Source organism: Nanorana parkeri, unplaced genomic scaffold (genome assembly GCF_000935625.1).
Source record: "Nanorana parkeri isolate BGI_ZX_2015 unplaced genomic scaffold, ASM93562v1 scaffold1926, whole genome shotgun sequence".
Taxonomy (NCBI): domain Eukaryota; kingdom Metazoa; phylum Chordata; class Amphibia; order Anura; family Dicroglossidae; genus Nanorana; species Nanorana parkeri.
In genome coordinates this window covers 211,103-231,945 of record NW_017308194.1, presented here as the reverse complement: position 1 = coordinate 231,945, position 20,843 = coordinate 211,103, and the positions used below count along the sequence as shown (strand labels likewise).

The 20,843-nt window shown below is 47.1% G+C and overlaps 1 protein-coding gene across 1 annotated transcript in view; it reads right to left on the bottom strand.

Annotated features, from left to right (window-relative positions):
• Positions 1-356: 356 nt before the first annotated feature.
• Positions 357-20,843, bottom strand: part of LOC108800128 (von Willebrand factor A domain-containing protein 5A-like) — a 26,948-nt gene continuing 6,461 nt past the window's right edge. Inside the window, exons 4-16 of the mRNA XM_018572075.1 lie at positions 19,473-19,695; positions 17,078-17,247; positions 16,868-16,982; positions 16,532-16,701; positions 15,258-15,346; positions 11,350-11,494; positions 9,603-9,682; positions 9,318-9,432; positions 8,440-8,598; positions 1,630-1,730; positions 663-865; positions 452-553; positions 357-364 (exon numbers count right to left, since the gene is read on the bottom strand). Coding sequence (XP_018427577.1) covers positions 357-364; positions 452-553; positions 663-865; positions 1,630-1,730; positions 8,440-8,598; positions 9,318-9,432; positions 9,603-9,682; positions 11,350-11,494; positions 15,258-15,346; positions 16,532-16,701; positions 16,868-16,982; positions 17,078-17,247; positions 19,473-19,695 — 1,680 coding nt within the window. The remainder of the gene's footprint in view (positions 365-451; positions 554-662; positions 866-1,629; positions 1,731-8,439; positions 8,599-9,317; positions 9,433-9,602; positions 9,683-11,349; positions 11,495-15,257; positions 15,347-16,531; positions 16,702-16,867; positions 16,983-17,077; positions 17,248-19,472; positions 19,696-20,843) is intronic.

Genomic DNA, 20,843 nt, shown 5'->3' with positions numbered 1-20,843 from the left:
TGCTTTGGGCAAGCAGAGCTAAATGTGCAACAGAGAAGCCACTGCTTGTTTTGTACAAGGGATCTCAGCGACCTTGTATGAAGGCTGCAGGTTGGGGGGCGGGGGTTTGGCAGATAGGGGGGCGCATTGAGGAACCTGGCCTTGGGGCAGAAGAGAGTAAATTCGGCCTTGGCTACACTGATAAAGCAGGAGATCCAAGAAAGTGTAAACTCCTCTGGTTCCCCTAGATAGACTGGCTCAGTGTTCTCTGTACAGCACTGCGGTATATGTCAGAGCTACACAAATGTACAATAATAGTGTGCGGCTGTGAGGGGAAATTAGAGTGTAAGCTCCTCTAAAGCAAAGACTGATGTGGCTCAGTGATCTGTGGAGAGCAGTTTTGAACATATTGGAGGCAAGTGCTCAAGTCCAACCAAATGGCTGATCTGCATTTTCTAGATGTTGAACTCACCTGCAGACTCAAGGATTGCAACAGGCGCCATGTCAGCCAACACCACTGGGGCAGAGTCGTAACAAATGGATATCGATTGAGGCATATAACAACAGGCCATGGCTGCAAATACAAAGTGCATTCATAATGCTGAGAGCTGGACAACACCGTGGTATGTGGTGGAGCAATAAATTTGAAAATGCAGAAAAAAAAACCCACCCACCCCACTTACCAACTGGAGGGCTGAACCTTTGCACAGAAGGACCCTCTACACGTGTCTTTGTGTCCTTGTTGATGGCTACATAGGCTGTGAGAGAGGAGACAACACCAGACTGCAGGCTGGTTTCCAGGATCCTCTTCTTCACCTCTTCAGACTCCTCTTCAGATTCCAGGAAAGAAATTAGATTTTTGGCTGCCAGTCTGTGGATGGTCGGCCTGAGAAAGGAGAAGGGGGATACATAGGGGAGTAAAGGCCTAAAAATAATAATGTCCTGCCAGAAATGCAGTGTCCCTATACCCCCCCCGTGCTCTGATCTGAAATCTCAAACAATGCCATCAGCCTTCCTAGCTGAACTACAGAACACCTCCCTATATGCAATGGAGATGAGAGAGAGTAAGGGGTTCTGTCGTCTTAACACTTTCTCCTAGAGTAATAACACTGCATGGATACAGAAGAGTGAGTGAAAAGGCATGAAGTGTGTGACTGGCAGGATTACCATGAAAAAAAAAAAAAAAGGCCTGGATAAAAGCAAACTAATGCAAGTAACGGGCAACGTCCACATGCGATACTGAACCACTGTAATTGAAAGAAATGAAATCCAATGAATGAAGGAGAGTTGCATGGACAGTCTAGCTAGAAGATACTGGGTGTCCTCCAGCCAGGAAATGAAGCGGAGCTCTATCTGACTCGCTGCAGCTTCTAATGCACATTGTGGGAATCGCCCAGTGTGCAGTGACATCAGAGGAAGCCATTTCAGCCCAGGAGAGGCGCTAACCCTTCACAACTATCTAAACATTAAAAAGTCTTGACGGGATGAACAGTTGGTAAGATGTCTAACCATCAATATACACCCCCTCCCCCATCTTGTCTACTTTGACTTTTGGCCTTGCAGTCTTCGGTTGGCCCCTTATGCACGGCATCTACAGGTGCCCAGTGAGGATTCCAGCCTCGTCTCATCCGTCCATGGTCTCCAGCTTACCTCTCTACATTGTCCATCTTCAGGAGAAACTGCAGTTCATTGGTGAATACTTCATCTCTAAAGTTGTACTGTAGAGAGACCCGGACTTCCTTCTGCTCCAGCTGCAAGAAAGTGAAAGATTAAATCCTCCCAATGCTGAGGGCACGTGGCCTGGTAAGGCGCAGGGAGAAGGGGGTCGCTCGATCGCCGCCCCCCTTTCCTGCCCTGCCAGTGCTCGGATCAAGGGTCTGGTAGGACTAGGGGGGACCCCATGTTTCTCCCCCCCCCCATTTTTTGGGGCTGGGGTTACCCCTTAAAATTCCTACCAGACCTAAAGGGTCTGGTATGAATTGGGGGGAACCTCACTTTTTTTTAAAAAAAATCTTCTGCAAACGGAGAAAAAAAAAAATGCAAAATTCGATCGGAAAAAAAAAAACGAAATTTCGACCGGACTACCGCTAACGAATTTCGTCCGAATCCAAATTCCGAAACTAATTTAATTTCGGATCAAAATCCGAAAAACTAAATAATGCAAAATCAAAACGAAACTAAACAAATTTTTTGCTGGTGCACATATCTATCCCCTCATGAGTTTGGTTGCCCTCCGCGGGACTATTTCCAGCTCAAGGACATCCTTTCTGTGGACCGGTGCCCAAAACTGGACCGCATACTCCAGATGAGGCTGAACCAGTGATGTGTAAAGTGGCAAAATTATAGACTTGTCCCTGCAATACATTCCCTTCTTAATACAGGACAGGACTCTGCTTGCTTTGCTTACAGCAGCCTGGCACTGCAAGCTATTGGTGCAATAGGTAGGAGAAAGATTAAGTTCCGAGGACCCCTCCCCCCATTCTACGACGGTCATTCCAGTTTGGTGGATGGCCTCTTTCATGCCTCTTCTGAACCAGTTATCCTCTATCCAAAATGTGCACCTCACTGGTTTTGAAAGAATGTTCCTTCTTCCTTAAGGTGTAGGTACACTGCCAAGTCCTGAACTGTAGAAATGTGCCATCCTTCCCGTGGTCATTGGATTGAGGTGTCTAGGCTGGATATAAATATGGGAGCATGTTCATACTCATTAGCACGGAGTGCGTCTTTGAGAAGCTATAAAACGGAAAATTTAAATCATACTCACCGTAATTTTCTTTTCCTGGTTATATTCCATGGCAGCGCTGACAATTGGGTTTAGTCCTAATACCCCTAGTTGACAGGAACAGAAAGGGTTAAACAGTACCACCCTTTCCCATAAAAGCCCCTCCTACTCCCCAGCTCCTCAGTCTAAGTACCAAGTCCAGTATACCAAGGGTGGGAGTCTAGCTCTGCCATGGAATATAACCAGGAAAAGAAAATTACGGTGAGTATGATTAAATTTTCCGTTTTCCTGGTCATATCCATGGCAGCGCTGACAATTGGGATTTACCCAAGCACAAGATAGGGAGGGAAAACAAGACCAAGAGCCACCGTAATGCATGCTGAAAACCTTTAATGAGAGATACCATGGCGAGAGAGTAACACACTCCTGCCAAACTGGTCATTAGCTGCAGCTCTAACATCCAATCTGTAGTGTTTTATAAACGTATTTTTGGAAGCCCATGTGGCCGCTCTGCAGATGTGGTCTGATGAAAACCCTGCCGCCGCAGCCCAGGAGAACGACATAGCCCGAGTGGAGTGAGCCCTGATTCCTTCTGGCGGAGACAACCCTGCTGCCTGATAGGCGTTAATGATGGTGCAAACAATCCACTGGCTCAGGGTAGCCTTAGTTGCTGCTTGCCCTTTCCTTGCTCCTGCTGGAATGACAAATAGTCTTTCAGACCTTCTCCACATCCTGGATTGTTCCACGTAGATCCTGAGACAGCGGACCAAATCCAGACAGGCGTCCCTGCCCTGTGAATCGAGAGCAGGCAAAACTATATCTTGATTCATATGGAAGCTGGAGTGTACCTTTGGTAGAAACTCCGGAACAGTCCTTAGAACCACTCTATCTTCCTGGAAGATAAGAAAAGGCTGTACACAACTGCAGGCCTGGAGCTCCGACACTCTTCTACCGGAAGCCAAGGCCACCAAGGAGACTGTTTTGTAAGACAGAAACTGCATTGAAATCTCTTCTAACGGTTCAAAAGGGGGACCTGAAAGCTTATCCAGACCAGAGGAAGGTCCCATGATGGGTAGAGATGCCTCTTGGGAGGGTTAACTTTCCCCACGGCCTTCAAAAATCTAGCAATATTTAAATCCTGGGACCAGCGGACCCCCGTGATAGCTGAAATGGACGACACATGTAACTTGAGCGTGTTGAGACTCAGCTCCCGTTCCAGGCCCCTCTGAAGAAAATCCAGTATAGCCTTAGGAGGAGGGTGGGCAGGGTCGACCCCGTTAGCTTTAGCCCACGTCGAGAACACACTCCACAATCGATAATATGATGCAGAAGTGGACATCTTTCTGGATTTCAGAAGCGTGTCAACGACTGCTTGAGAGAATCCTGATTCCTTCAACCGTTCCCTCTCAATAGCCAAGCCGTCAGGTGAAGGTTCTGAGGATTCGGATGCCGAATCGGCCCTTGACAAAGAAGATCCTCCGACACCGGGATCCTCCATGGCTCCTGGACACTCAAGGACAAGAGGAGGGGAAACCATGGTCTCCGGGGCCAATAAGGGATCACCGCAATGACAGTCATCCGTTCCCTCTCTATCCTCTGGAGTACTGACAGTATCATAGGAAATGGGGGGAAACACATAAGCATGAGTGCAGTTCCATGGGTGTGATAGGGCATCCTGGCCCTCCGCTTGTGGGTTGAAAACTCTCGACAAAAACCTGCCGACCTGACAATTCGCAGAAGAGGCCATCAGGTCCACCTGTGGCCTGCCCCATTTGTGCACCAGCTGGTTGAATACCCGCTTCGAGAGAGACCACTCCGTAGGATCTATGTGATGCCTGCTGAGGTAGTCTGCTACTAGATTCTGCACCCATGGCAGATATACTGCTTTGATGCCTTCTAGATTCCGTGCAGCCCATAACATCAGGAGGGACAGTATCCGCATCATGTTGGGGCTCCTGGTGCCCCCTTGATGATTGACATATGCCACCACAGTGGCATTGTCCACTAACACCTTGACCCATCTGCTCTGGAGCTGGCTGTGAAAAAACCAGAGAGCTTGCAACACTGCTTTCAGCTCTAGCAGATTGGAAGATCTGTTCCTCCATGCCAGTGGCCACATCCCTTGTGCATATTGGCCGTCTAGATGGGCTCCCCAGCCTATTCCGCTGGCGTCCGTGGTGATGGTAATCCATGGAATCTCCCCCAATGGGAAACCCTGGAGCAGGTTCTCGTCCCGGGACCACCACACTAGTGAGCATCTGACCTTGAGTGATATCCCGATCTGCTGTTTCTTGTTCGGATACCGGTACTGGTGGAGAAAAGAACTTTGAGCTTCTCTCATACGCCACTGGGCCCACCGAGTTAGGCCTATGGTGGAGGACATGGATCCCAACAGACTCATGAAAACTTCGGCCGTGACTTGGGTGCATGCCCGGATGAATTCTACCTTCTGTTTGATCTTGGCAACTCTGTCTCTGGATAGCTGAACCACGCCCATGTTGGTTCGGAACTCTGCTCCTAAGTACACCATCGTCTGGGCCGGGGTCAGGTTGCTCTTCTGCATATTCAGCACCCACCCGAAGTCGTTCAGGACTTTCATGGTGAGATCCCTGTGGAAGACTGCCTCCTCTCTCATTGTTGCTAGGATCAAAATATCATCGAGATATGGTAAATGTTGATACCCTGTTTCCGAATCTCGGCAATGACAGTAACCAGGACCTTTGTGAAAGTCCTGGGAGCCGTGCTGAGCCCGAATGGCATTGCTCTGAACTGATAGTGCCTGCGATGGAGACAGAATCTGAGAAATTGCTGGTGTTCTGGTGCCATGGGGATGTGGAAGTATGCGTCCTTTAAGTCTATGGAGACCATCCACATGTTTGGACGCACCACCCTTACGATAGTCCGAAGGGACTCCATCTTGAATTTCCTTAATGCAATAAACTTGTTGAGCTGATGGAGATCCAATACCGGCCTCCAGCCGCCTTTTGCCTTGGGAGTCAAAAACAGATGAGAATAGAACCCCTGGAACTGTTGATTCTCTGGCACCGATAGAATGGCCCCTTGGGCCAACAGATTTTCTACAAACTCCAACATTACATGTCGTTTTGCGGGTTCGCTTGGCAATTTGGTGTTTATAAACCTGCCTCTTGGGGGAAGGAATCTGAATTCGAGCCTGTAACCTTCCCGGAGGATTTCCAGTACCCAGGCATCTGATACTGATCTCGCCCAGAGACCCGAAAACCGTTGCAACCGTGCACCCACTCTCGTGTCTCCGGGGGAGACACCTTCATAAGGTACCTCCTGATTTGGTGGATCCAGCCCCTCTGCCCCTACCACCTCTGGGAGCACCAGATCCACCTCTCCATGCCTGTGAGCGAGAGGACTCTCTCCCGGGTTTATAGGACCTGGAGTACCGAAAGGACGAGTGGCCCTGGCGAGACCTCCAATCCCGATAATTGCGCCTAGCTCTTCTCTCCTGTGGAAGCATGGCCTTCTTGCTCTGAATAGATTTCTTAATATAAGAATCCAATTCCTGGCCAAATAACATCTCCCCTTGAAATGATAGGGAACACAGGCTATTTTTGGAGGACGAATCAGCGCCCCATGATCTGAGCCAAAGCGCTCTACGAGCCACCACCGAGGACACCATGCCTCTGGCCAGACACTGAATCAGGTAGTCGGAGGCTTCTGTGGAGAACTCTGCCGCCAGCCTGATGTCCTGTAGGCTATCAAGGAGCCGGTGCCTGCTTGCTCCTCTTTTTATATTTTCTTCCAGCTCCTCCAACCACAATTTGGACGTGCGAGACACCGAGGACAAGGCTACTGCCGGATGAAGACCCATCCCTAAGGCAGTATAGGTCTTCACCAAGCTGTGCTCAATTTTTCGATCCATCGAAGCCTTCAGAGAGCCTGCGTTGTCTACTGGTAAGGCGGTGCGTTTCTCCAATCTGACCACCGCTGCGTCAATTTTGGGGGCCGTATCCCAAGTGGTGGAGTCCGTGTTACTGATGGGGTAGAGGCGAGCAAACCTCCCTTTAGACCCCATCCTCTTCTCCGACTTATCCCATTCTTCCTTAATGAGGTTTTTGGTAACCTTACTCACTGGAAAGCAGGGTCTATGCTTTCTCTGACCCGAAAAGTGTCTGCTGGAGGGGGACAAGACCTCTTCCTGCTCCCGCATATCCAATGCCTTACGCACCAAAGCGATCAGGGCATCCACCCTCTTGAGGTCTAGGGAAGAGGCCGTAGGAGAATCTTCCTGATCTGAAGATAGGGAATATTCACCATCCGACAGGGACCTCTCCTCCTCTGTATCCACTGAGGAGTCCCAAATTGAGCTTGCCGCTCTTTGCCGTTTACGGGAATGGCCTGCTTGCCTTACTCCCTTTGCCACGGCCTGCTGAATTAAGTCCAAGATGTCCGCAGACGACTTAGAAGTGCCTGCTGCCTCTTTAAGACAGTCCGCACAAAGCCTTTTCCCCGCTACAGCTTTGCATCACAGGCTGAGCATCTGAGCGATTTAGCAGTTTTCTTCCCCGAAGATGCAGAAGATTCCATATCCGCAGGGCTAGAAAAAAATGGAGCAGAAAATCCTGCTTAGTAACATGCACTCTTTTTGCTTTTTTTTTTCTTCCAGGAAAAACTCCTCACCTCAACTCCTTAGATGCAGACCTGTGGGGCAAGAGACTTCTTCCAGCGGCGTCCATAACGAAAAAGAGAGCACAGAGGGCAAAGAAATAGCCAAATCAGCAGAAATTGTACCTTTCCTGTTTTTTTCTTTTAAATCCGGCGCCAAAACCCGGCCAGCGTGACGTCACACGCGTCCCGCTGACGCCCGCGCAGTAGGCTCCTGAAGCCGAAACTGCCCACACCAGTCTTGCCCTCAGACCGCCGCCGAGCCGATATGCACGCAGGCAGACGATCCGAGGGGGGAGAAGCAGCGGTTCCGAGGATCCCCCTTACGTAAGCCAACTCCTTGTCAGTAGGGAAGAGAACAGTTTGGGCGAGAATAGAGCGGGCAGTAGTGCTCATCCAGCAGCCCGATGTCGCTCCTCAAGGGGGCACCCTTGCTCGGGCCCGAACTTGAGGGCTTCCCAGGTGAGAGAGGCTGAACTCCCCTGAGGCATTAACAATATCCTAAAGAGCTAACACTCCAACAACATCGAACATAGAACCCTGTCCTAGGGGGACAGGAACAAAAAAGACTGAGGAGCTGGGGAGTAGGAGGGGCTTTTATGGGAAAGGGTGGTACTGTTTAACCCTTTCTGTTCCTGTCAACTAGGGGTATTAGGACTAAACCCAATTGTCAGCGCTGCCATGGATATGACCAGGAAAGCAACATTACAGAACAAATCCAGGTGAATGTGACCAGCCAATACTAGCTCCACCATAATCTGGATACATGAGAACATTCATAGACAGCCTTTGGAACAGATTGATGTAGGACCTGAAACCCGAAGAAAGTGCATAGATTGATGTGACCCAAGAACTCAAAATCATGGTGGCTCATAGGCAAGTTTGTATCAGAGGTAGATTGCAAAGAATTAGGGGGTTGTTTTACATTCAAGGATAGTTCCTTCCAATTCAGTAAGGAGGAGTTTTGTTTTTTTTGCCATAAAAATAAAGAGTTTGGAATTTTTGCATGGTTTAGTGATTTGTAGATGAGCAATCCAATCCAGGAGACATTTTATACCCATAATAAAATTAAGATCTTGAAAATGTACAGAAGCCATAGTCACCTTTCCTTTGAACTGGACATAGATGATTGACTTCTGACCCTGGAAGATGGCATTCGGCATCTGAGATACAACATTCTGCTCCACATCGGGAGGAAGGGTCCAGTTTAAGGAAATTTCCTTTACTGTGGGCTGTAAGGCGCATTTCAAAGCTTTCAAAACCTGGGGATAGAAGGAGACAGATATAAGACCACGACGTATTGCCTCACTAAGTGTTTTATGCTCTTTGATGTGATCTACGGAATTTGTGAGGTTCAGTTGGAGAGTTTTCTTTTTAATAAAACAAGCCTATGGTGGTCACATACAATAGGGGGTGGCTGGACCTCCACAACTGCTCTGACCACTGAAAACGCATTTCTATAAATATGCATACCATTTCCAGTGAAGCATTTTGGGTCTCGGCAAACCACCATGTTATGCTACCAATTCTGGAAGTGGGGAGGGGGGTGGGGAATAAAACTATTTGGAGCCCCCTTTTAAGCAGAGATCACATCACCAAAGTTCTAGGCTTTTGGGTATGCCAGTAGCACTGGAAGGAGCCTAGAGCAGTAAGGTTAGGAATAAATTCTGCCAGATATAAAGTGCAAGCAGCTTCCCCGAAGCAACCCCATGCTGATAATAACCACCAAATCTGTTCCGACTGGCAAAGCTGCAAATTGTCTTGGCAACGTCAAAGTTTTCTACTCCATTATTTCATCTTGAATGCACATTTGTGTTGACCTCTTTCTAGAATTGACTGTTCTTTGGCCAAGAGGCCAATCAGGTAATGCTGAAAGCTTCACCATCCAGAACAGTCTGCTGTGCAGCTTTTTGTTGGTTAAGCAAGCCATTTATTAACCCAGCACTTAATACTGAAGTATAAATCCACTTTTAAGACTCACTTTTGGCTGCAGACGATCCTTTCCCGTGATGAAGTCATAACTGCCATTTCCTGCCCGGGCCAGGCCTTTAATGAGAGCTGTGGAAGCTCCTTCACCGATCCCAAAAGTGAAACACCTATAATTGCAAAATCAAACAATAGACAAGGCGTGATAAGATTCATCTCCAGTATATTATTACCCATAGGGCGCGATTTTAATCAATCAAATGGTTCAGTCTATCGCCAACTGTAGTAAGGTTTCCAAGCAGACTTGGGATGTATCCTACACAAAAGATGACAGCATTACCGGTGATTGTGCGAGTTTCGATGGACCTCCGCTATCACCTCCTGCGTGTTCCCCACTTCTCCATCCGTGAAAATGAAGACCTGGAGAAAGACCACATAACGTTTATTGCCTTGGTTCTCAACTGGTGGGTCGTGACCCAAAAGTGGTAAAGCAAAACAAACGACAAACGCACTCAACAATTTGTTACCAGTTGGAGGTTGGGCGTCCTCCTGACAGGCCTGCACCCAATTTGATATCTTCTGCCCCCATGTGCTCCAAGATGGAGACTCTCATAGTTTAGAGTTAGGACCGCACTATAAGAGGTGCCTTGGCGCGGCAGTGCGGCTTACACATTCTTTGCAGAAGACGTGTATCCAAACCTCTGTCATTGTCCTTAGTGGTGAGACAAGTTGTTTTACATGCTGGTTTGTGAGTGTGCCATGATGCCTTTCTACTGTGACCCAAAAGTGGGTCGCAACCCTGTGTTCAGTGGGTCGCCGCATGCCTTCCACTTTTCTAGGTGAGAAGCTCCCCAGCCTCCACTAGCACATCACTGTCCATTCTTGCACTGAGCAGCCATTCAAAATATGCTGCCTGGCTCAGAATGTTGACTTGAGGTGGTGGGCTGGGGGTATGCCCGCTAGGGAGCTCCAGCCATATGTGCATTGCTTATAGCTCCCTTACATGTCCTGTGGAGATGCCTGGACCAGAGTGACATCACATCCTGGCTCCCGGCACCTCTACAGGATGCGCACGGGAGCTGTACAAGCAATGCACATATGGATGGAGCTCCGTCACAGCACAGCAGCCCACACTGCCGTGCATTCCATTGTAGTGCGACTTGGGTCGCGACCTAATAATCGAGGACAAACGTGGGTCCTGAGGTTACACAGGTTGAGAACCACTGGTTTATGGCGCAAGCTGGTGCATTCATTTCAGCATTTTTTGTATCTAAACCATAAACAAAAAAGTCTGGAAAATCAGCTCTCATTAACACTAGCCAGAAGGGTGAGAATGTACCAAGCAACTCAAACAATTCTCTTCTTTGGTGCTTAAGAGGTTTCCTTTGGAGCATAGACTTAATGACCTCCAGTCAGAGAAACCAGTTGTACTGAATATATAAGGTTTGATGACGCACCCATAAAGTCATCTCTCATATAAGAGAACTATCAAATAGTGGATGAAATCAGCCCACTCCAGGATCAAATCACAATTTAGGTAAGCCAGTTGACTATCCGAAGTGCTGAACATAGAGATTGTTGTAACGGAGAGTGCTGGCTGCAGCTTTAGAATCATTTAACGGGCATATTGTTGAATGGCTTTTAAATTGACAGTTCTGGCACAATGGCTGTATTTAGTATGCATCTGGGATATAAACCAGCAGCCCTGGCTACGCAGTTAGATAAATTGTCCTATATTTAGGATGCATCTGGTCTATAAACTGGCTGCTCTGGCTAACCAGATAAATGGCTCTATATTTAGGATGTATCTGGTCTGTAAACCCAGGGCTCTGGATGTATAGTTGGATAAATGGCTCCCGATCTTTGCAGTATCGACGATAAACCATAGGATGTATAGTCGCATAAATGGCACTCTGAGGTTGTATCTGGACTATTTACTAGATCACTATTCTGGATGGACAGTTGGCCAGAGAAGCATTAGGAAATTTGCATACCTCTGCCCATTCTCAATGATTAGTGATGAATGTATATGCAATAACCACAAAAAGTAAGAGATACCTTTATGACTTCTCTAAAAGGTCTCTTACTTGTCGTGGGTGTTTTGGTCTTCCTGCCGTTTTATTGATTTTCTGTAGTGGCTGCAGGATCTCAGTTCCTCCCATGTCTGCCGACATCTGGTTCACCTTCTCAACAGCGGCCTCCAGAGTTTCCTGTGTGTACTCCATGCTTTCCCTGTCAAACATCACCTGCATCAGCACATCTTCATTTTATATACACCAGTCTATAAGTGGATTTCACTGTTCACACATAAGGCAGGGGGGGAAAAAACCCCCTATGTAGCCTGGATGAGTTTACAGTATTAGGGTATAAGGGAGGATACAGAAGGTAGAAGACCTTACAATCTATTAGGATATAAGGGAGGATACATAAGGGAGAAGAGCTTACACTCCATTAGGATATAAGGGAGGATACATAAGGGAGAAGAGCTTACACTCCATTAGGGTATAAGGGAGGATACAGAAGGTAGAAGAGCTTACGATATTTTAGGATATAATTATTATATTATACAGGATTTATAGAGCGCCAACAGTTTGCGCAGCGCTTTACAATATAAGGAAGACATTACAGTTACAATAAAATACAAGATGGTAAGGAGGGCCCTGCCCCTGAGGGCTTGCAATCTGAAAGAGGAGGGGGAAATGATAGACAAGGAGGGAGCTGTGTGGGGATAAATTATTTGAGAATGTGAAGGGTCAGTGGTTAGGTCGAGGTGGGATAGGCTTCCCTGAAGAGATGAGTCTTTAGGGAGGATACAGGAGGTAGAAAGCTTACAATCTATTAGGGTATAAGGGAGGATACAGAAGGGGAGGAGCTTACAATCTATGAGTGTATAAGGGAGCATAGACAGTAGAAGGCCTTGCAATTATTAGGGTAGATGGGAAGGTGGAAAAGGTTGAAGATCTTACAATTTAGGTATAAGGGAAAACGTACGATCTGCCCATCTTGGACAGGCAGATTGTACTTGTGATCATCGCAAGCCCGAACAGGCAGTGTGCGCGTGCGCACACCGGCCCGTGCGGCATTGATCTTACGATCATGCTAAAAACCAGCCGAAAAATCGTACGATTCTCGGCTGGTTTTCTAGCATACTCCTTAGACAAAAGACGTGCGACCATACAGTAAAAACGTTCGCACGCCTTCTATACACTTTGCGATTATCGTACAGTGTATGGGCACCTTAAGAGAGATTCAGAAGTTTGAAGAGCTTATTAGTTAGGAAAAAAAATAAAATTGGAGGATACTGAAGGTAGAAGAGCTTACAATTTAGTAGGGTATTAGAGGGAAGGGTTTACTCCTGAAGAAAATGAAGGCTTAAATTTTAACCTCTACAAACATATTTGCTTTGTGGTCATACTGAGCCAGGGGCTTTAGTACCAGCGGTCACCGGACTTGAATCTGAAATCAGTGAAAGATTCATACTTTGACCCACGCTTGCTTTGCATTACTGAATCATTGTAGCCAACAACTGCCCTTTTGTACTCATGTTTGGTCTTCTAGTTTTTATACAGGTGGATTCTACTGGACTGGATGAATTTATTTTAGGTGAATGGTCTTATGTTTATTTTAGGAATACACTATCACTGGAACAGAACTGGTCCTCGTGTACACTATGGAGTAAAAGGTTTGAGGACCTGACCATCACACCTTTATGAGCTTGTTGGACATCCTATTCCAAATGCATGTTAATCACTATGGAGTTTCCTCCCTTTGTGGCTATAACAGCCTCCAGTCTTCCAGGAAGACTTTCTGCAAGATTGGAGGGCGTCTGTGTTAATTTGTCCGATTTATGAGGTCAGGTACTGATATTGGATGAGGAGACCGGGCTTACAATTGGTGTTCCAATTCATCCTGAAGGTGTTGGGAGTAGGGTTGAGCTCAGGGCCCTGTGCAGGACACTCTAGTTCCTCCACACCAAACTGGTCAAACCATGTCTTTAACTGAGTCTTCCTCAAACTGCTGATACAAAGATGGAAGTGCACAATTGTATAAAAGTATCTAATTTATGCAGTAGCTTTAAGGGAGGATTCACATTTCCACATTGCATACAACTTTAAAATGGAACTTCAGGGCACTAAGGCAAAGCACTTGCATTGTAGCATGCCACAAAGGACGGCAATGCATGGTAGCGTGTTACCAAAAAAGGGTCATGTGCTATTTAAGGCACATTAGGGTGCATTGGCGCACATCAACATCTCACAATGATGCACCACAAAAGTAGAGTGGCCTCTAAACCTTCACTGGAAAAACCTGAACTCAATCATTGGAGGGGTGTCTACATTCTTTTGGCTTTTATAATGTATTTCTCTAGAGATCTGAGGAACCACCACTCCCTAAAAGCTTTCAGCTATAATTACTGGACTGTTAGTGTATCCCTAGGCATTTGCTACATTTCTTTAGACAGCTTCAAGAATAATCATCTTCGTTATGGTATCTGAATTTGTCATTGTACCTTATATGGGCAAGTTTCCAGAGGGAGGGGAGCTATATAAACCTCTGCCCAAGGCTCAGTTTGATTTCAACCAGCATCGGTGTGCTGATATAGAGTCTTTCCCACATGCACCCTCATGTGGGGACATGCCGTGCAATCACAAATTAATTAATCTCTTCAGGTTCCCAAAAACGATAGCACTAATACATCAGAGATGTTGTCAAAATGTTGCCATTTCAGTCAAATGCCTTGAAGTCAATTGTAAAGATTAGATATGGATGTCTGGTGGATTTTAAGGGAGCAATGAGCTTTAGATTGCTCCTAAAAATTTCAGAAGCACCTTTTTAAAAAGGAGAACTATGGGGTCAGTGTTTTTCCCCATAGTTCTCCTGGGGGGAACGGGAGGACACAAACTAGCGTCCTCCCGTCACCCTAAGCTCAGTATACCGCGAGCTACGGCTCGCGGTATACTGAGACGCGGCACCTGGAGCGGATCACGACTTAGATGACGGGATCCACCCAGCTGCGTGAGAGGCAGAGCCAGCTGTACCCGCCCCCTCCATTCCACCAGTCAGCGCTGGCAGATCGGAGCGGGGAGAGGGGAATCCAGCCCCTCCCCCTGTCACAGCAGAGAGCCGTGACAGGATCGAGAGGTGAGGGAACCCGGTATGTGTTCCCTCACCTCCCGATCTACTGAGCCGATCTGTGACAGTCTCATTGTCACAGGTCGGCTTAGAACTATGACGTGAGTGGAAATCACTCATGTCATAGTTCTCCTTTAAACATTCTGGACCTGTTAATGTGCCAAAACGCAGGACGGCCACTTGTGATCATTTAAAAAAAAATGTGGGTGTGTAAGTGGGGACAACCAGAGTGGGAAATGTGAAGGTTACATAAACAATTTAGATAAAACATTTCAATAACTCAACAGATGTCACTGTCCATGTACTGGTGGGTTGAAGCAGGACATTAACTGGACTTGGTGCCCGTCACTGTTGCGCAAGTGAACTGTCTGGCCACCCCCCCAGCAGGGACATGCTCTTACTGCTGCCAGAAGGGGACCACAACGCAGCATGCCGGTGCGCCAAGTCACATCCCTGTTCTAGCCTTCCTCGGACAGTGAAATAGGCAGTGGGCCTAGTCTTCGTACCCTAAAAGAGGAAAGGACTGGGCGTACCCTAAAAGAGGAAAGGACTGGGTGGCAAGGATGGATGAGAGCCCCACCACCAAGGAGGGTGAGGCAAAAGGGGTGGGGGATGTAGGACTGCAGACAAGAATCCCAAGCCGAACCTTCTTACAACAGGTTCCAAGCAATGGATCTCCTATGGACAGAGGAACCACTAACTGACAAGTCTGACAGAAGAACTTCCTTTTGAAAAAAAGTGTTTTTGGTGAGGGGGTCTCCAGATCCAGTAGTTTATTACATGTGGAGGGGGTGCCCATCTCTTATGTGATGTCCTGGAAGATTTGGTAAATTCCCTTCTACACCTAAAGTAATGTACTTACGGAAAGAAAGCCTCAAAGTGGGAACCAAAGCCATAGATATTGAAGTAGCATCCGAGGGGTAAACTCTTCAATAGAAGTACCAGTGTCTCCTGGAGGGGAAGATAGGAAAAATCAGAGCTGTATGTATACAAATTTCCATATAGCAAGGGGCTCAGATTCATTATGCCAATCCAAAAAACAGTTTTCTAGTATTAGAGAAGAGTGGTGAGAGACTAGAACCTGGTCTGTTTTTTTCATTGCTATCCAAGGCTCCATTGGAGAGATCTTCCCTTACTTTTGGTCCCAGGACAACTATTTTACCGGACAGGAAGTTAGGGAAAATCATTTTTTTCTGTCGGTGTTGCCGTTTGAGAGTTCCCCTCACTTCCTTTATAGTGAAATGCCAGTAGGACAGGAAGTGAGGAGGATACATCTCTCCAAAAGGAGACCTAAATAGCAGTAAAAAAACCTAACAGGTGAAGAAAAACAAAAAAAGGTTTGGCTTGACCCTTTAAAAGGGAATTTGAGGACAGATTTAAGAGCTGCCATAGATAACTGGTTTTTTTAAAAAGCACAGGCTCCGGGTTTATAATACTCATCCTCCCTTCATGACCTAATGATACGTTGGTCCGGAACAAGCAAGCAGACACTGAAGCTTGCACCTGGGAGAAAAAAAAAAAAACACATCTACATCATATTTCTTCCTACAGGAGGTCTTTTAGGTGGGTACTGAACTTCCAGAAGCGGGGTGGGGTGTTGTGCCATGCCAGAATATGGATGTAGACCACACTTCCCTCCAAGCTGACCCTCCTCCAGCACTGTGCTCGCTTGCTGCTCCATCTGCTGCCACCATCTGCTTCTCGCTTCTTTCAGTTCATTGTCTTTTTACTTGGTCAAAAGTTGGCCGCCAAGGATGCAACCTCTACACATCCCTGCTGGATTTACATTGGCTGGATACCTGTATTCTGTAAGATGCCAGGAGTGTACACTCCAAGCATCTTACAGATGTACATCAGCGGTGCACACAGAAAAAAAAAACAACACTAGAGAAAGTGGTATGGAGTTTTCCTGCAGAAGAGAATATTTCTTATGTCAATACAAATACCTCCAAATAGCTCATAATATTGGAATTAACAGTTGGCAGTCAAAGTCTTTTTTGGGAGAGTTTTTTTGTTTTGCCATTTTGGAGGTGGAAGCAACAAGGGGAGGTCATGGATGGTTGCTTCCTCCCCTCCCCCAATTCCTTTGATTCCTAAACACATACTACTTCATGTATGAAGGCATGGTATACAGACCTTAGCACTCTGAATGCGCATTGGGGCATTCGGTTCAGAGTTCATCGCACAATCCATGCTGCCGGACCGGTCCACAACAAATATGAACTCTCCGCACTTTGACTGTTCCTGGCTTTCTGGAAAGCTGGGGTAGAAATTCAACATGGCGACAGGATAGGCCATAAAATAACCTTAATGGAGGAAAGAATCAGAAACCAAACATCACAACGGAATGGCAATATGTAAAGGTTCCAATGGAAAAGGGAATGAACAAACAGACACCAGGGATTCCTCAGCGTGCTGGAAAACCCATCTAAACCTGAACAGACAATTCCATAACGTGACAAATTAACTGACCTTCTCCAGCATCTGGAAGACCCGATTCCAGAGTGACGCTGGGCTTGTTGACTTCATTGTAGTAGGCAAGAAGTTCCACGTCGCGGTCAAATTTATGACCCTCGGCCAGCGCAACCTACGGGGATATGGGAAGAAGATTAAGCTTTACCTCTGAGGTTTTAAGCTGTAATATATAAAAGGCGAGAAGTCAGAAGAGATCGGTCCCCTTACCTTGGCCTCAGTCTTGTCATTGTTGGTGTACTGGATTGGGGTGAGGTCACATGAACTCTCAATCTTGTTAATGCCATAAGCAGATTGGAATTGGGCCGCAAGGCTCAGCGTGTATGGGATCTCACTTATCGGAACCTTGGGTAGATTGGCTGTAATGCTCTCCTTCTCATCTTATGGAAGAACCGGAAATGCAGTGAGTTAAGTAACAATGGGTATGTACCAAATAATCACATCCTGTAGGAATCATGGCTTTTCTGACCGGACTTTCAAGGCACTGGTCTGTTATGATAACCCCCCTGACAACCCTCCATAGATGCACACAGAATTATAGGATGGGAGGCCCCAACACCTTCTTATGCCCTTTTCTTCACGGCATCATGACTGATGCAAAAAAGTTGCCCCACACATGAGGAGAAAGGGAATAGACCACAGAGGGTAGAAAACACAACTAAACATTAACCAACCATTTGCAAATTGGTTAGCCTTGCAGCGTTAGGCTCCTGGGATGAATTCCAACCAAACTTATAACTACATGGCGTTTGTATTATGCATGCTGTCCTTGTGCCTGTCCTCCCATGACTTTGTAATATATTGGTAGGTCAGTTGACCCACACACTTCACACCATTGGAGGGGGGGTGACCCCAGAAAGACAGTCATTTTGGTGTCACCCCCTCTAAAAAGTCAGGCACTCCGTCATGGAGCAAGAGCCCAACAGTGTCAGGAGAAAGGAGGGGACCTGTGAGCATACCTCATCCCACCGGGTGAACATCCTCTGCCAGCGTCCATCACTAAGATGGCCGCCAGCAAGCATCAATTAGATGACCGCGCATGCACAATGAGGTTGGGGGCGGGGTGTCACTCGGTCTCAGCTCCGGGTGACACCCGGCCTCGGGACACCTCTGCATATTCCACAGCTCTGTACGCAGAACACATCAGTGTCTGCACCAGAGGAGCTTACATTCTAATGTCTCCACCAATGTCACACACTATTACAATAATTTAGGCCATTGCACAGAGCTGTATGAAGAACACCGACTCATTCACACGAGTCCCAGCCTTGAAAAGGAGAATACATTCTTATATTCCAACCGCAGTCACACATGACTAGGTCATTCTGGCAAACTCTGCTTCAGCAATCCTTGCAGGAACCCGGCATTGGGGCTCAGCACTATAAGGCGTCATACTAACCAATGATCCAAAAACAAATACATTGCTGCAGGTTTTTAAAGAATTCAAGGTGTGTTCGGTCTTTTCTTAGTTTTAGGCAATTATTCCCAAAGCTCTAGACAAACCGCTAAAGAAACAGATGACAGAAGTCATCTCTCAAACAGAGACAGTCATTTTGTATGTTTTGCACGCCACACCAATCTCGTTTCTTCTTTTACCAACCAACGCCCCTTTGCTCTCGATCACATACACTCATTCCTACATTCTTCTCAGGGATAGCCATGCAACTTCACTTCCTCTATTGCCTAAAAAAAAAAAAAAAATGCATTTGCATTTTATCCTCCAGGGGACCAGATGCATGTAGCACTTGGTCCTGTTCAGATCAGAGGCCCCATTGTGGAATAACAGCACCTCTTTAGCTTAATGCTGCTGCAGCTCCACTCCAGGTTTAAAAAGGAGAACTATGAGGTGGGTGTTTTTCACTCACCTCATAGTTCTAGCCGACCTGTGACAATGAGACTGTCGCAGGTCGGCTCAGTAGATCGAGAAGTGAGCGAACACATACCGGCGTTTGCTCACCTCTCGATCCTGTCACGGCTCTCTGCCGTGAGAGGGGAGGGGCTGGATTCCCCCCCTCCCCGCTCCGATCCGCCAGCTCTGACTGGTGGATCGGAGGGGGCGGGTACAGCTGGCTCTGCCTCCAGATAGGCAGAGCTAGCGGTCACTCACGCAGCTGGGCGGATCCAGACATAATTGTCGGCATCCGCTTCAACTGCGGCGTCTCAGTATACCACGAGCTGTAGCTCGCAGTATACTGAGCTTAGGGTGACGGGAGGACGCTAGTTTGTGTCCTCCCGTTACCCTAAGGAGAACTATGGGGAAAAGCCTTAACCATAGTTCTCCTTTAAAGCCTAAAATATGAGCATTCCTATGGGAGGGGCAGTACTGAGCCCCCACCCTCTCCCTTAGATGACAATGTATATTAATGAATGGGCAATCAGTGCTGTGTGAGTGCTGCTATATAGTACCAGGGCCTTCCTAAACAATATTAATTTTATATCCAGTCAGGTTGACCCTCGTTATATAATTAGTCAAATCTAAAGCAGATCATACAAATCAGGTGGTAATGTGTGGGGCCAGTACTTAAGAGCTGGATGTCACCCAATTTGCCCCTATTACAATCCTCAGACTCCTCTCACCTGTTAAATGTAACAAATATTCTCTTACCTTTAGGGGTGTATCTGGGATTGAGGACAGCAGGTAAAACAAAGCGCACAGCTCCATCCGCCTCCACCGACAGCTCCGCTACGTATTTCAGGGTGACCTCAGCCTCCTGACCGGGAGGGAGATTCCCAACGCTGCAGCTGAAGATGTCCCCGGAGCTCTCATCCTCTTGCAGAAGGAAGGCTTGTTGACCCTGGCTAATGGCCTCATCATAGGTCTTTTGAGCCTGACAGAATAATGAGAATAGCATAACTCAAGGGGAAGTAGGAATGCAAGCCTCACTATACTTTCTGCTTTGTAAACACCCCAATAGCTTCCTTCCTAGAATTTACACCACGATTAAAACCTTGGACATTGAACTGTGAGGAAGATAAAGATATGCTACATTGCCAAGTGTATATGGACATTTGACTAGGATACCCATGTTGTTGAACATCCCAATCCAAAACTACGGCCTCTGATTTAAAGTTAACCCACCTTTTGTGGCTATAACAAATTCTCACAGAGACGCTCCAGAATCTGTGTTCATTAAGCCAAAACAGCATTTGTAGGGTCAGGTACTGATGTTGGATGACAAAACTTTGCTTGCATTCCAGTTCACAGCAAAAAGGTATTCAGTAGGGCTGAAGTCAAGTAGGAGGAGAAGACCTGGCTCATAATTCACCCCAAAAGGTGTTCAGTAGGGTCAGGGCCAGATTTATTCTCTCTGCTGCTCCAAGGCCAGGTTCCTCAATGCACCCCCCTACCTGACAACCCCCCCCCCCCCCCCATGGAGAATAGCAGACCTGCAGGCTGCATACAAGTGATCTCGGCGACAATCGCCAATATCACTTGTACAAAACAAGCGGCGCCTTCCCCACTGTACATTTAGCTTTGCTTGCCCAAAGCAGGGCTAAAGGTAGAAAACTCGCCCGACGCCCAGAACTGCATGTCCCAGGCATCAGGAGATAGGAATTCCACACCCCTGCTGCCCCTCTACTCCCTGCTGCCCCAAGGCTGGGCCTTGGTTGGCCTAGTGGGAAATCTGGCCCCCAGTAGGGTTGAGGATCAGGACTCTGTGCAGGACACTTGGGTTGCTCCACACCAAACTGGTCAAACCATGTCTTCATGGAGCTGGCTTTCTACACTGGGGACAGTTATGGTGGGACAAGGGTCTTCACCAAACTATTAGCACAAGGGTGGAAGGGCACAATGATCTAGAGGTCTTTGTATGCTGCAGCATTAACAGTACCAGTCACTGGACACATCTGGATCCGAGTTAGAGGGGTGTTCATACTTTTTGACCATATAGCTAAAGTAGGTGTTCAGGTCAGGTGTCCACAAACCTTTGGCCATATAGTGAATAGAGATGGTCTGGCAAAAGGGAGGAGAATT